At 31.5% G+C, this 16,657-nt stretch overlaps 2 protein-coding genes across 2 annotated transcripts; one reads left to right on the forward strand and one right to left on the reverse strand.

Annotated features, from left to right (window-relative positions):
- Positions 1–1,961: 1,961 nt before the first annotated feature.
- LOC118030447 (pollen-specific protein C13) lies at positions 1,962–3,210 on the reverse strand. The gene is made up of 2 exons (XM_035034565.2): positions 2,924–3,210; positions 1,962–2,469 (listed from the first exon to the last, which is right to left on the reverse strand). Exons 1-2 carry the CDS (start codon positions 3,075–3,077, stop codon positions 2,144–2,146), a joined length of 480 nt encoding a protein of 159 aa, XP_034890456.1. The 5' UTR covers positions 3,078–3,210; the 3' UTR covers positions 1,962–2,143.
- Positions 3,211–12,712: 9,502 nt separating this feature from the next.
- Positions 12,713–15,754, forward strand: LOC118030423 (probable glucan 1,3-beta-glucosidase A). The gene is made up of 8 exons (XM_035034519.2): positions 12,713–13,004; positions 13,113–13,232; positions 13,318–13,515; positions 13,597–13,755; positions 14,144–14,313; positions 14,739–14,894; positions 14,975–15,327; positions 15,426–15,754. The coding sequence occupies exons 1-8, from the start codon at positions 12,819–12,821 to the stop codon at positions 15,605–15,607; spliced, it is 1,524 nt and encodes a 507-aa protein (XP_034890410.1). The 5' UTR covers positions 12,713–12,818; the 3' UTR covers positions 15,608–15,754.
- Positions 15,755–16,657: the final 903 nt, after the last annotated feature.

The raw sequence follows: 16,657 nt of genomic DNA on the forward strand, positions 1-16,657 counted from the left end.
AAATTAGGCTAGGATATTTTTAATTTAACAAAACTATTTGTCAACCTAATAAACATTTGTATAACCACAATAAACTAATTTGTCAACTGAAAATACCCCTAATCGGTCTATATATATAAACTATTTCTCAACTCATATCTATATTTTCTAGAAAATTAAAAATTTAAAAAACACCTTTAAAAGTCATCTCATCAAATAAAACTCATTAATGACTTTTGTTTAATTGACTTTCTCTTTTCTTAAACCAATAACTTTATGTTTCTCTCATCTTTTTCCAATAGGCTTTCTCTTTTCTTAAACTAAAGATTGAAAATTGAACAAAATGAAGTTTTAGACTTAAACTATAACTCAAAAAACTAAAAGGATTATAAAAGAATAAAAAGGAAAATATATAAACCAAAACCCATTTTTTCTCTCAAATTCAAGATTTACCACACATTTTTCTTTTGTTTTTCAGCGCAATCCTTTATCTTTTAATTGTCTTTTTATTACAATTTTAAAAAAGTGATTTGGGTAGTAAATTTATTGTATATCTAGACACACTTCACTGTAGACAATAACAATGAATTGACTTTATTGTCCTTCCAAAAGAAAACCAATTAGCTAGCTATTAGGAGCAATAATATAATTTTAGAAAGACCAATTAGTCATTTTCATAGTAATTACTAGAATACCCTTAAATCAAAATAAATGTAATTGAGATTTTGGGGTTTATTTCTCTTTTGGGATTAAAATGCATAATAAATTTTACTTTATTACCCTTTGAGTTAGAATTTTTAAAAAACTCAAAATGAGGTTTGATTCTTCTTTTCTCATGACTTTTTTTTGTAGTAATATGTCAAGTCAGGGATAATTTTGTATTCTTTATAAGATTAAATTATATATTTTTTTAAAAAAATTATTGGTGTGTGCATAGCAAGTACCAGCTTGTTAAGCCATTTCAAGCGCGTCTAATAGTGTCTGCGGTGATGTAAGGTGGTGAAAATTGACCATCTATGATGGTGTTAGGATGCTTATGACATCTCCTTCTCGATGAGGTGGTGTGTGCGATGGTTTATGCATTGGTTTGGATCTGAGAATCTTTTTTTTTATTATTATTCTCTCTTTTATCTCTTCTCCTCAAAAAATAAGTTGCCGAATCAAAAATTCTATATTGTCTTCTTAGTTTGTTTAGGCTTGTAATTTAGTCCTCTTGCTTTTGATTGTTTGATTTTCATACTGATTTCTTTTCTAAACTTTTTTTTTTTTCAATTTCATCTTTCATTAAAATATTATTTTTCCTCTTATTTTATTTTGGTTTTGAATTTGATCTTTTTTATTTTAATTTTGGAGTTTTGTTTTTGTAAAGTGTTTGATTTTTTTTTTATTTCTCTTAAATCAAATAATGTACCCCACTCTTGTTTAACATTTGATCAATGTTCTTTTAGCTTACTATTTTTTGTTTTGGAGTTTTTTGTCAAATTGAATTATTTTTTAATTTTATTCTTTGACTTGAGTTGATTAAGAATTGAGAATTGTAAAAAAAAAAATTATTAAGTTACACCGAGCTCATAACTTAGCTTATAAATTTAAAAGGTTAATATAAAAGATATCAGGTTTTTTTTTATACTATTTTTTTAAAAAACATTTATCATTTAACACTTTTTATTTTGTTTCTTTTTAAAATTATTACCACCTCGTGAGCAGGTTGCTTGTTGGGCATGTGCACTTAAATTGATATATATATATGATCACCCTTTTCTTTTACGAGTTCAACTCATCCAATGCCATTACTTCTTTTTGGAGTTTTAAAACTCAGTTTCGTGACCAGCCTGATTCAAGACTCAAATTCTAGGTTTCAAAACTATGTATCTTTCTTTCTTTCTTTCTTTTTTGTCATCCCCAGCCAGTGTCTTTAACCCATTGTGCAGGCTGGGAACGTGCTCGGTAAAAGCATGTATAGAAAAACAAAAGGAGCTTCCTTTGTAATTGTAATGTAATAATAATTATTATAATATAATAATAAAGTCCAACTGAGTCCATTAACAAGGATAAATTAACAGCCCTGTGGACATCAAGAAACAAAACAATCATAATATAATAATAGAATGATAGAGAGATCAGTCAACTAGACACATACATTAGAGCAACTCCAAATGAAACTCTAATCTTCGTACTCCTGGTATAACCTGAGAAGCTCAGTGCAGCCTGACATGGGCTGTGCTGCCATGAAACCCATAGCATTGGCATAACGGGTAGTTGAGACAAGTCCATTGTCATTGGTCAAGATAACACGGGCACGATCACGGCCAGCAGATGGTGATCGGCAGTCCTTCCGGGGGCTGCTAACTAGCATGCAATCGCAAATCTGATCCTCATGGTCCTCATCAACAGTGATGGTGTATTTTCCAGTTGAGTCGGTTGTTCCTTCCTTGCTGTAGACAAGATCTTGTGTCTTTCTGTCCTTGCATTCCAGTCTAACCTTGGCACCTATTATGAGTAAAAGAAAAACCCAACAACATATTAAGGATTCATTGCGCAGTTCTCGACTTTATATCAGAAACCCATTATACAACATTATTATTCTAACAGGATTGCCATTATATCTAAATATGCCCAACACTTGTACTGGTGTTCGATCAATCTGATCTAACTTTTTAACATGGCAATTACAGCTACAATATTGTAGCACGATTTTGTCTTTTCTGCAATCAAACCACCCTAAACACCTCTGTGTCCTTGATGGCCAGATCTAATCTCAAACATGAGTCAAACACTAACTAACCATCATGTAAATCTAGACTTTCCTCACTCAATTTCTCCTTGTTTCAATCAAAAGAAAGGATAAATCAACCAAATATACATGAAATGAAGTCTGATATATTCAGTAAGATGTAGAAATCTGAAGCCATGGAAACATCGGAACGAAAAATAAAATGATTACCTGCAATGTTAGTGGTCTTGGAGGTTTCAAAACCAGCGAGGCAAGTGTCACAGTAGACGCTCCCTTGAACCACAAATGGATTTCTCGCTGGGCGAGCAGCTGTTACGAGGGCTGGTAGCACACATAGAGCAAGCAACAAAAGCACTCGAGCCATTTTTTGTGAATTATTGTTAGAGATCTCTTGAGAGAGGGAGAGGGGGAGACTTTCTTAAAACTGAAAAGCAAATGGTGGTGTTGAATGGAGAAGATAAAGCGATAATGGTAATAAAAAAAAGAGAGGGAGGAAATGGAAAAAAAATGGATGAAATTTAAAAACTAAACGGTGGTGTCTAATTTCCAAAAGCACATGCGGTGATTACGCGTTGAGAAATATTTGGGTGCACCTACGCGGTCTTCAGCAAAGTGTACTTGGAGGTGTTTTCGTCATTTCCAGGGGTTAGAGCGGGGTCGTTTTGTTGCGTGGTATATCCTAATTGGATAGATAATTGAAATGTGCAGGGAATGAGATCGGAGGTAGCGTAGAGCAGTGATGGAGTACAGCTGGGAAATGTCGGTGCTCACATGGGGGGTTGCCATATTCTTTCTTTCTTTCAAGCACCAAATCCACTATTTTGACAATTTGCAAATCATAATTGGAATGGACTCCTCGAAAACATGTAATCATAATTTTTTTTTAATATAAACCTTAAATTTTTCAAAAAATCATCGATTTAATCTTTAATATTTACAAACCGGTTAAAATCAAATCATACATGAAATTAACTTTAATTTTATATGTAATTTAAATTTAATTAATGAACCTATTACAATTCTCATATTTGAAATAAAATACTAAATCATATCATACTATTTAGAATATTTGTAGAAATAAATTGAATTACTAATTTTAATTATTTTTTCTCTTAATTAAATAAAATAAAAAAGAAAACTCAGTCATTAGCATGAAAACATACCAAAAAAAACAACAACAATTAAAAAAAAGAGATTTTATAATCAAAATTTAAAAATATCGAGCATTTTACCTAAAAAAAAACAATACAAAGTTATATCATATATTAGAAAAGCTCTAATATGATTTCACCTTTTCTTATGTGTACTAGTACTTCCTCATTCATCACTGATATGTTTTTCATTTCTCATTTAAGCTCTAATAAATTAAGAGAAATATTTCTTTTAGATGATCTCTCTCTCTCTCTCTCTCTCTCTCTATATATATATATATATATATATATATATATATAACCAACACTACTATAATTTTTCTTGAAGCTTGACAAAGATATATCTGCACTGCATCACCCCTCCATGGAGGTAACAAGCCATTTATCTCTAGGAGCACATTATGGATTTTTTTTTTTCATTTGGGTTCACTCCTAGCTTTAAATAATAAAAATTTCCATGTAACTTTTTTGGCAAAAAAAATGTCATAATCTAATTTTAGATCCCTCAAAATACATATATATCCCTTTTTATTCAATTTTTTTTAAAAAAATCATAAATTCAAAATCTATAAATATTTTCGTAAATGAGCTTTTGATTTATAAACATGACAAAACACCATATGAATATTCGGGTTGGGATATTGTTAATAATATAGGTTGAAAAAGAACTTATTTGAAATAAAGTTTAAGGTTAAAATCCTACTTGATGAAAATTAAAAGAATTAATTAAGTTAAGGATTTAATTAAATTTCTAATAGGTTTAGTTGTCTTAATCAGGGACTTAATTAAATAAAAAATAACTTTGGATTCCTAATTCGGATCAATTTACAATAATTAAAAGATGAGGGACCTAATTGAAACTTTAGACAGCCTAATTGTTGTAATCAGTAGTTTAAATGAAATAAATTTATAGTATGAATGTCAATTGAGGACTACATTGAAGAAAATTAAGACCAATGACCATTTTGTAAAAAGAACTGAAATTCAAAGATCCAATTAAAGAACGCTAAGGTTGAAATTACAAAGCATCCAAAAGATTAGGGCTGATTGGGGGTTCAGTTGGAAAGCCTTAGTAATACTGACACAAATAAACAATGTAGCTTACCTTATGTAGGGTGTACTAGGGGTGATATTAACCCTATACATAACCAATCCTCTTATTTAGGCTTTGAAGACTAATTAGGGTTTCTGTGACCAAAAGACCAAGTGGATACTCCAAACCTTTAAAAACCAAAAAAGGACAAGAATTCCTAATTCTTTCCACCTACACCAAAGATTCTGATCCAAAAGGATGATTGTTGCAATGCCATACACATGCGATATAATGGCGACTCTACTAGGAATTTTTTTTGTGGACTAACCTTTATTATTTGTCTATTTATTATGTTTCAATTTTATTGGTTTGCATATTTATTTCAACATGCCATTTGTAAATATTTTTTATATGCTTTATTTTTTTTTTGTACATATTGCTCATGCATTGTATAATTAATTCTTTCATACATCACATGCTTTAATTTTTAAGAGCATACACAAGCTTCTAGGTTAGGTGGGGGATTAACGGTATGCCCTATAACTATTGGTCAAGGTTCAAGGCTCGTGAAACACCAACTCAAATCTAAGTCATTGTTTTGTAATGGTGGACATACATACATACTTTAACTATTTCTTGCAACACCCCTATATTATCCTTACGAGGACCATCACTATGAAAATTTAAGATCCTTTTAAGACCAGGTAGAAAACCTACCCACGCTCACTTAAAAAATAAAATAATCCTTAGGATGTATGTTCCATCTATAACTTACATCTAAGACACCCCAACATGTAGCATCCTAAATTCCTAGACTTTCAGGTGGTAAATAGTCATCATATAGATTCTATAAGAGTCTAAATTATTACAAGTAGATTGAGATGAATATGAATTCCCTTATTAGTATAATAATGATGTTAGATGACAATCATTGTCACCCTTAAAGGACAAACATGCATTTAATTTTCTCTGTTTTTTTTTTTCAATAATTATATCATGTTTATTGGCTTTGAAACATTGCATGTCTATCATTTACAGAAGAAATATAGGCCCACCCCTAAACACCTAAGATCTATAAGAAGCAAATAGGAGATTTCAACCTAGATAAAAGCAAGATGACCTTCTGAAAAGAGATATTGTTTAGTTAATCGATTTGTTAGGACACACCATTTGCTCTGAAGGAAAGCCCTATACATGGAAGCTAATACTAAGAAATTAACTATGAATACGCCTCCTTGTCTTTCTTCACACCCTTATCAGAAGATTGTTTTTTTATGTTTATCTAGTTAATTAAAGTTTGTAATTTTTTTCTTCTAAACTCTCCAAGTTCATCAAAGGCTTGTACTGCCTTGCCTTAGAATTCATTATAAATTGCTACAAACCAAATACACCAAACACCTTTACCTTTCCTGTAATCTGGATATTATAGGTTCATAGTAATCAAAATCCAAATCAAATGTCATGAGCAGTTTTGCTCCCTTTTAATTTCTGTTAAGGATTTCTATCAAAGCCTTATAAATGTCCATCAAATATTGCCTCAACCATTTAATCCGATACAACCACCCTTTCCTAAATGATACAATGAGAATGTCAAATGCAAAAACCATGTAGGAGTAGTAAATCATTCCATTAATTATTGTCCATCAAATAGTGCTTCAGAAGAAAGATTGATATATTTTTACCATTCATAAATGTTCACCAACATCTTTTGAAAATTAGGTATATTACCTAAATTCCATTGGATCCCATAAAACCACCATTCTCTAGTGATACAATCCAAATATGAAATGTGATTATCATGATGGGATCTATGGCAACTCAATCAAAATTGTAAGAATCATCTTTAACATAACAAGTGGTCGGTAAACATTGATAAAACACAAATATTATTAGGGAATTTAACACAAAAAAAAAAGTGTGGTATTTATCAAACTTTGATATTTTGAATTTTGGTTTTGTGATTGCATTACATGCCTTTTTAATTTCTTTGTTGTTTTGAAATCAAAAGATGTTTTTTGTGGAAGTAATAACTTGATATTATATTGTTATCGTTGATTGAAGAAATATAATAGTAATAATGATTGAACCCCAAGGTGTGTAATACAAGATACCAAGAGGAAATCCACACACTTTTAAATCTCATAAAATTGACTCTCATAATTGATTCTATGACTATGTTCAAAACATTATGACCAAATCAGTTTTATAATAAAAACCATTGTTCAAAGAATCCTAAAAAAATGAATTTTTTTTTTTCAAAAATAACTTGATGTTTACTTAAAACAACAATTAGACACCTTTTTTTTTGTAAGGCGGCAAACAAATCATTCATACAATTCCCATTATAAAAATGATTAAACAATTTTGAACCAAGATATGAAAAATAAAAATAAAAAGTGCTCATGTCCCATGTCTATTGGGTCATATTTTAGCCTTATGCATAATTGCATATAGTTGGATTTGCTTGTCATTGATTCATAAGAATACAAGTCTTATGTAAAAGTTCCAAACCATTACACTGGATAAAGACTAAATTTATTGATTCTAATAGTTTGTGCTTAAAATGAGGAAAAACTATCTTTATTAACCTTTCACGTTTTAAGAACATATCTCTTGTGGTCCTTATTTGAGCTTGAATAAGATTTTTTTTTTTTTAAAAAAAAAAACATGACTTGAATTACATCCCATAGTGGGGGCAAACGAAAATTCCAAAGATTAATAATTGATCTTGACTAGAATCACACCTCACGCTGAGGGCAAATAAAAATTCTAAAAATTAAGAGTCAATCCTAACTGGAATCACACTTTACATTGAATGGCAAGCAGAAATTCAAAGATCAAAGTTAAGGAGATGCCATAAAAAGTCCATAAGGGCTTGAGAAATTGAAAATGCTAGGGGCATGCTCCCTTTGATTAACTACACGTACGAACACAATTTTATGCAATCTTCATAACAATTTCAACAAAATCCCATTTCCCTTTGATTTCCTTTTTTGGCCGAAACTCATCCCATGGTAAGAGATGGATTTTTCTTCTTCCATTCTTTCAAATGAATCATTACCCAATCATTTATCATGCTTATAAACATTATTCAAACATAATTTCATAAATTTAAACAATCATTCAATTAATTTTGAATTTCCTTCATGCATATTTCAACTAAAATTTATCATTTCACAAAATAAACTCAAACCAAGCTTGAATCAAAGTTTCTTGGTAGGAGATGGATTTTTCTTCTTCCATTCTTTCAAATGAATCATTACCCAATCATTTATCATGCTTATAAACATTATTCAAACACAATTTCATAAATTTAAACAATCATTCAATCAATTTTGAATTTCCTTCATGCATATTTCAACTAAAATGTATTATTTCACAAAATAAACTCAAACCAAGCTTGAATCAAAGTTTCTCACCTCTTAAACACAAGAAATTTAAAGGAAAAATATGTTGAAAACAAGTATTCCTCTTTTTCTAATTCTTTCCTCTCAACCCGTCACTCTCAAATACTCCAAAAAATCTTTAATTTTTACTTCAAATTCCTCTTAAACCCCTCTTTTTTATCCTTTACTCATTCTTATCTAGTGTTTAAATGGATGAAATGTGGTAATTAAGTAAAAATCAACAAAGCTCCCCCTCCTTCTTAAACAAATTAGCTGGTCACCAATGATTTCCGGGAGGAACCACTAACAATTTAAATGCTCTCACATTGTTAATTATACTCTTGCCCTAAACTTCCCAAATTACATCTTGCCCCCCAACTTAAACTTCAAGTGTTTTATGTACTGATCCAGCACTGAGATTTTATCTTCAAGGCCTTCCCAAGCTTTGATTTTCTTGAAATTTTAACCCAAGATAAACTAATATATCAGAATACCCCTCGTAGCATTTCAGCCTGATTCAATGATTGTATTGAGAGATACGTGCAATATCATAAAACTAGATAGTTGATAATTTTTTGTCAAAAATCTGAATTTTGCATACCATATAATTTATCTTAAATTATCATGAGTCTTATACCAATTCGTTGGAGATTCCTATTTATAATTATCATAAAACTTTCCTTAGAGTCTATCACTTTTAGTTCCAATTGCACGGTTTTGCGCGAGTTTATTATGGAAATCAACATTTCTCGTGCAAAAGAGTCTTACATTGATTTATTCAAAACTTCCTTTTTTTTTCTAAATAATATCACTCAAATTTACAAGATTTCCTCTTTCAGATCATTATTTTACCTTATCAGGAAACTTACATGATTTATCACTATTTAATATTTCACGTACCGATTTATTTCCTTATCTTATTTGACATTTAAATTAATTACCTAAGAATGTTCATTTTGATTCACAAAACGTTTCCCTCTAATTTATCATCTTTTAATCGAAAATTTACCATTTCTAGCACTTATCTACTAGTTTTACATGCACAATCATACATATTTGGATAATTTCTATCTATAATTTAAGATAAATGTCAAGTTAATTGCACTCGTGACCATCCTAGACAAATTAATGAACTATGATGTTTGTGTACTTATTTGAGTACATGTAAAGACCAAGACCAAATAAATATATTCATACTTCATAGAAAGGGAGAAGTATACTTGTTTAGGTCAACTATTCAAGTACAACTTAGTTTATCCTGATCTATTTTGAACGGACAACACCATAGTCTTCAAACTCACGTCACAAGAAATCAACATGGGAACATGCTAAGTTGGACCTTCTCCGGCATGCATTCTCCAAGTAATATTAATTTTAACATTATTATGATTCTACCTTATTCCTCCATATTTACTTATATAATTTTGGTTAGTCACATGTCTAAACTGGCACTTAAAATTAGATTGCTTCCACCGATATAAGTAATACTATTATCAATTAATAGCATCAACTTAGAATTGTCACAAATTCTCACTATTTCAATCAAAATTAATAGCATCAACTCATACCTAATTACTTCAATTAATTTTTTTTTTCAATTATCCTAATTAGTAAAAAACAAATCAACATAAAACCCTAATAAGTCTAATTAAATCAAATTTAAGTTATTTATAACATCAATTGCTTCAATTGATATCTAATTGTTTTAAAATTCTCAGTTATGGAAAAGGGTCCTAAAATTGAATGCAAACCTTAATTGATATAATTAAACCAATATGAAGTTATTTATAGCATCAAGTATACTTCAATGCCTTCTCTTTTGATATTAAAAATCTGCTGAAAGCCAAGGCTGGCAGTTTACATTACTTTCCTGCGGTGGTTAATAGATCATTTCCACCACGGAACACTGCAGCTACTGGTCACTGCCTTCTCTTGGGAGGAAAACTAGCAAGTTACATGTTTTCTTCCTTGTATTTTCCTGTTTCTGATTTAGTGTATTCTCCATTCACAACCAACAATGGATGCTAGCAGCCCATCAACTTAAAACTTAGAGCATGCATCTTTAAGTTTAGATGTTGACTGCAAGTCTTCTTAGTGGGTGTTTGGCTAAGCTGGTGCGGTTGCGGTTTACAGAAAAGCAGGAAAACATGTGTTTGGTTAACTTCAAAACACAATTTATTTTCATGCGGATCCCATTAAAAATCACGGTTCAATTATAAAAAGTGAAAAGTAGATATCTTTTGCTTTTCATGCGTTTCTATTCTCTCTCATCACCAACCATTTGCAATTGCTTTTTAATGAATTGTGTTTTTTGGTCTCTGACGGGATAGCCGAAAGGGATGCTAAAATTCCTTTTGTGTATGTTTTCTTTCGAGGAAAGATATACAACTGAAGAAAAATTTTATCTGTTTTTACTCTTTAAACTTTCACTCTCTTTTTTTTATTTTATGTAAAATACAAAATAACTTAAAATACTAGAGCACAACATGAGAAAAATAATAATTAATTTATACTATTTAATATGTTATATTGATAATTTAGTTGTTTTAAATGAAAATATATTAAAAAATATTTTTTTATTTTTAATATTAACATATTTATTATAAAAAAATTATTAATTTGATATATTTTAAAACAAATAATAATATAAAAAATATTTTGAAAAGCAGATTGAACTATTTATTGTTAATGTATTGAATTTATACTTAATATTTTTTTCATTGTACAAAACCCATGAATTATTCTGAATTTAATGTCAGAATTTTAAATAATTTATTTTTCAACAAGGATACAAATTAATATCAGTTTCGTAGTTGCTTGGAAGTATTTATTAAATTGTCGACACGTGCAATTTTAAATTTTCTTGATTTAATTTCTTTTTGTGGTTTTTTGTTGGTTTATAAAATTCATTTAATAATTTTTATTTGCAAGTTGCTAGTATCATTAATATTTTATTTTATTTTTTATGTGTCTATATATTTCTTTTTAATTAATTCAAATCAAATATAAAACACGAGTGTGGTTGCTGTTGCTTTTCGAAGTGTTTTTCACTAAAAAAAATATGTCAATAATATTTTTTTATTTTTTAAAAATTATTTTTGATACCAGCACATCAAAATGATTCGAAAATATAAAAAACATACTCATTCAAAGCGAAAAAAAAAATCAATTTTTTTGAAAAGTGCTCTTTTTAACCACAGTTTTACCAAACACAAAACTGTTTTTTTTCTACCACAATTTTAACCACAGATTTTTAACCAAACACAAGAAACTGCTTTTTTTAAAACCACAACTTCAACCACAGTTTTAACCAAACACCAACTTTTTTTTGAAATCAACCTCACAAAAAGTATTTTTTATTAAACTACTTTTTTCAAACCACAACCACAAAAGCTACCACAATACCAAACACGCCCTTAGAGTTCCACATTCAGCTGATGAAGTTTCATCTGAAAAGCCTCTTATCTTATTAGATTGCTACAAGCCATAGATAGAGGCTTATGTCATCAGCTGGAACAGTCGGTGTTGAAGTTCATTAGTTAGGCCAACTTTTCAAAGGTCCCTTTTGTTCTAGTCCCTGGGCCTTACTCAACTACATGCCTTCTCCCATAGGAAAGCTAAAGAAAATGGAAAATGGAGTTGAATTCAACCTTTGGTTGCCCTAGCTGGATTGGATATTATTGTTCATAGGAATGGATTGGAGTGGAGCATCTCCTTCAAATGAATGGCCATTAAGCTATAATATCAATATCAAAGTCATGAATTAATTATCTGCTCCACTAGTGTTACATGAAGCTATTTTATCCTGCAATCGACCATTTGCAAGTGGGATTCCATTAGATTGTCTCCACGGGAACCATTTCTTTTGTGATTGAGATCGTATTTTATGATTTTTTGAATTTGTTTTTGTTTGAACGCTGCATCATGATGACTTATCTTTAATTAATACTTTGTTGACGAAGTGAAAGAAGAAAACTTCTCGTCAAATCAGTTCTGGTGAATATAAAATGGGCTCAACATCTTAAAGCAAAGTTCCATTAAAAATAGTAGATGACTGTCTCATCAGAAGTGCAGGTTTGAATATTGCAGATTAGCTAATAGTTTATTCTATTTGCTACGAAGAACTCATTTCATTGCAAAAAAAAAAAGAACATGGTGAATACATGGAAATAATTTTACCTCTTAAAACGCAAATAAATATCGATTTCTTATAGTTCAAAATATAAAAAAAAATGTAGATTGGTTGACGGACTTTTCCCTTACAAAAAAAATAAATAAATAAAAGAAAAGTAAAGAAGAAGAAGCTGCATTGAGTACATGTTCCCTAGCTTGGCTGGATGGATGGACACCGCAAAAACTGATTTCCAAAACCACGATAAGAAAATTAGCAATTCAACCCGTTTGATTGGTCAACGTTTCTAGAAGTTGACTTCATCAATTACAGTTCCTGGTGTGTGTGCGCATTCTAGATGCTGGTGTGTGTGTGTATATATATACATATGCAAGTTAAGAACAAACAAGAGAAGTAACGAAAAATGGCGGCGATGTATTCAACAAGACAGCTGCTGGCCGTAAGTGTCGTAGCTTTATCATTCTATCTTTCACATGGAAGAGTAAATCCCAGCTTTAAAATAAAAGCAGTTAATCTTGGTGGTTGGCTTGTTACTGAAGGATGGATTAAACCTTCTCTTTTTGATGGCATCACCAACAAAGACTTCTTGGTTGGTACATGAATGATTGTGATATTGTATATATTTGTTCTGTCACTTCATTTTCATTCTGATGGGTTAACGTTTCTCTTGGATCATCATGATCGTCAACTTTTCTAGGATGGAACCGGGCTGCAGTTTAAATCAGTCACAGTTGGGAAGTATCTTTGCGCTGAGGCAGGTGGAGGAAGCATTATTGTTGCAAACCGAACTTCTGCCTCAGGCTGGGAAACGTTTAGTGTAAGTTCTTTCTTTTTCTACCCATGTTCATACAGTTTCATCAGTACGTGTGATCACAGTTTTTTTTTTTTTTTTTTCGTTGAAGTTGTGGAGGATCAACGAAACCAATTTCAACTTCAGGGTCTTTAACAAACAATTCGCGGGTTTGGATACCAATGGCAATGGGATTGACATAGTAGCTGTTTCTAGCACACCTGGAAGATCAGAAACTTTTGAGATTGTGAGAAACTCTAATGACACAAGTCGGCTTAGAATCAAAGCATCCAATGGATTCTTCTTGCAGGTGAATTAATTATAAACAAATATAATTATCTTCTAACCAACTTAAGGCTTAAGTATAGGTTATGTTGTCTGTCAACTGCAGGCGAAAACAGAGGAGCTGCTGACAGCTGATTATGCAGGTGACAGCAAATGGGGAGATGATGACCCATCAGTATTTGTGATGACCATTGCTGGAAGGTTGCAAGGAGAGTTTCAAGTCACTAATGGTTATGGTCCCAAATTAGCCCCGAAAGTTATGAGGGTAAGAGCCTTCTAAATTTATAGATAAGTTCATGATTTCCCGTTAATCATTAGCTCCAAAAAAGACAGTAATTTCTACAGTGCTTTTGGTTGACTGGATATTTTTGGACAGTTTGACTTTGAATCAATTTTTTTTCCTGTTGAATCCTTAATGCATGGATCAAATACAAGTGTGGACATAGCATGGAAAATTTCTGATTTTTAAAGGGCCCAGAAGAGGCAGTGAAGCTGACTTTTACATCTCAGAACTTCCCCTGTAGCCTTCGGAAATATCCAGCTTCGCTTCACTGTGGTGTCTAATTTTTACTTTGATAACGATTGCGAAGATGTACTAAAGCCATTCTGGTAGAAAGCAATTGATGCCCTAACTGATGATGTCCATCTCGCAGGATCACTGGAGGACATTCATTGTTGAAGATGACTTCAAGTTCATATCTCAAAACGGAATAAATGCTGTGAGAATACCAGTCGGATGGTGGATAGCAAGTGATCCCACGCCTCCACAACCTTATGTAGGCGGGTCTTTGAAAGCATTAGACAATGCCTTCTTATGGGCACAGTATGTACTTCTCCATCTATACAATCCACGCTTTTCATTGCCACCAAAATTAGATGCCTTTTCTTTTCAAGATAAAAAATTATCCAGCCAAGAAATTAACACTGCTCCAGTCATTAGGTTAGTTAACTAGTACATAAACTTGAATTGTGGCCAAAATCTTTCATTAATAGCCATCTAACATAGTAACATGAAGTCTAGACAATAGGAGCTCATAACCTTAAACATACAACAATTCTGACATGCACTTAGGCCTAGATAGATTTTGTTCAAAAGATTGAAACTTTCTTGGCAGTGCACAAAAATAACAGAGTTGTCATTTAGGTATGATAGAGGCAAATACTGTTTTGTGCTATCTGTACGTACGACTGCTGTTAATATTATACAGCTACAACCCCCATGTGATTTTGCAGAGTAAACTTTTGCAGGAATTATGGGTTGCAGGTTGTAATTGACCTGCATGCAGCCCCTGGCTCCCAGAATGGCTGGGAACATAGCTCTTCTAGAGATGGCTCTCAAGAATGGGGCCAAACAGATGAAAATATACGACAAACAGTTGATGTTATAGACTTCTTAACTGCCAGGTAAACGAAAATATAAATAAAAACATCCTGGGATTCCTCCAAAAGTAGTTTTGTGGTAACTAATACTTGCAAGTATCTAGGTATGCCAAGAGCCCAAGCCTTTATGCAGTTGAACTCATGAACGAGCCTCGGGCACCAGGAGCATCTCTAGACAGCATGACCAAATACTACAAGGCTGGTTACGACGCTGTCCGCAAGCATTCCTCGACAGCTTATGTGGTGATGTCAAATAGGCTGAGCTCAGATGATCCAAGAGAGCTCTTTCCTCTTGCCAGTGGCTTAACCGGATCTGTTATTGACGTCCATTATTACAATCTCTTCTCTGATGAATTTAACAGCATGAGTGTTCAACAGAACATTGATTTCATAAACACGAACAGGTCGTCCCAACTGAATCACGTGACCACATCAAACGGTCCTCTTACTTTTGTCGGTAAGCTCTCAATTTGTTTAGCATTGATTTGGGCATGAACGGAGCTCGCCTGGTGTCTGAATCTTAGATGGATTGATGCCCTATCTTTTGGTTTGCAGGAGAATGGGTGGCAGAGTGGACAGTTCAAGGGGCGACGAAGGAGGATTACCAGAGATTTGCAGAGGCCCAGTTGGAGGTCTTTGGGAGAGCTACTTTTGGGTGGGCCTATTGGACTCTAAAGAATGTAAACAATCATTGGAGCCTGGAGTGGATGATCAAGAATGGTTACATCAAGATATAGATTTCAACTCGGAATCTCCAGTCTAGGTCTTCGATATATACATATATATATTTCACAGAAAGTATGCAGTGCCTGGTTTATAAGTATTACCATGAAATTAAAGTAAACAGTATAGAACCTATTTTTGGAGATATTAGTTTTTGTTCATGCCCGGCCAATTATAATTACATGATAAATTAAAAAGTTTAATTTGACAGAACTTTTGAATAATATTTTTTTAATCTTAAATTATTATTTAAGAGTTATTTTTTATAAGTAATTTTTATATAAAAAAGGGAGTTAAAATAACTTTACATTGAAAGCATATTTGATAAAAATGACTCCAATCAACTTTTTTTTATATTCAAGTTAAGAGTTAAAATTTTTAAAATTTTATTAAATTAAAATATTAATTCGATTTTGTAGCTAATTTTTTATTTAAGTCAAAATTTATTCTTAACTAAATTTATTTATAAATATTTTGAATAAAAAAATAAAAAAAGATAGATTACATTTTATATCTTAGTCATTTTTGTAAAGTGTCTTTTAGGTTGTTTTTAAACACATTAATTTGTTTGGGTCATGTTGAGGTAACTCCAACATGATTTAATTTGAAGTTCGAGTTAGATAAGAAGCTGAATCGAGTTAGATAAGAAGCTGAATCAAGTGCTTTCAAAATTGATCCACTATGATGATTTAATGATAATATCTAAGAATTTATAGTAAAATGAACATTTAAAAAAAATTAAAAAAACAAAGCTCGATCCCATACACAGCATAGCATGGTACAATTATCAAGCATCATACCAACAAGTTCTACATAATACATGCATCGTCAATTCTGATTTGAAGGGCACTCTCCAAAGTATAATTATGATTAATGTAGAAATATCACATGCTTCAGCTGGTGGGTACCTTACAAATATCATGTTAATGGTGATTGCGTGTATCATTCCAATAATCCAGAATGAATATATGTTAGCAGAAACACGTTTTTCTTGAGCAATCACTCCTCTTAAGAACTATTTTGGCTAATTATTAAAAAGGAAACATCAATTTTGTGGAAATAAA

The sequence above is a fragment of the Populus alba genome, chromosome 5 (genome assembly GCF_005239225.2).
Source record: "Populus alba chromosome 5, ASM523922v2, whole genome shotgun sequence".
Taxonomy (NCBI): Eukaryota; Viridiplantae; Streptophyta; class Magnoliopsida; order Malpighiales; family Salicaceae; genus Populus; species Populus alba.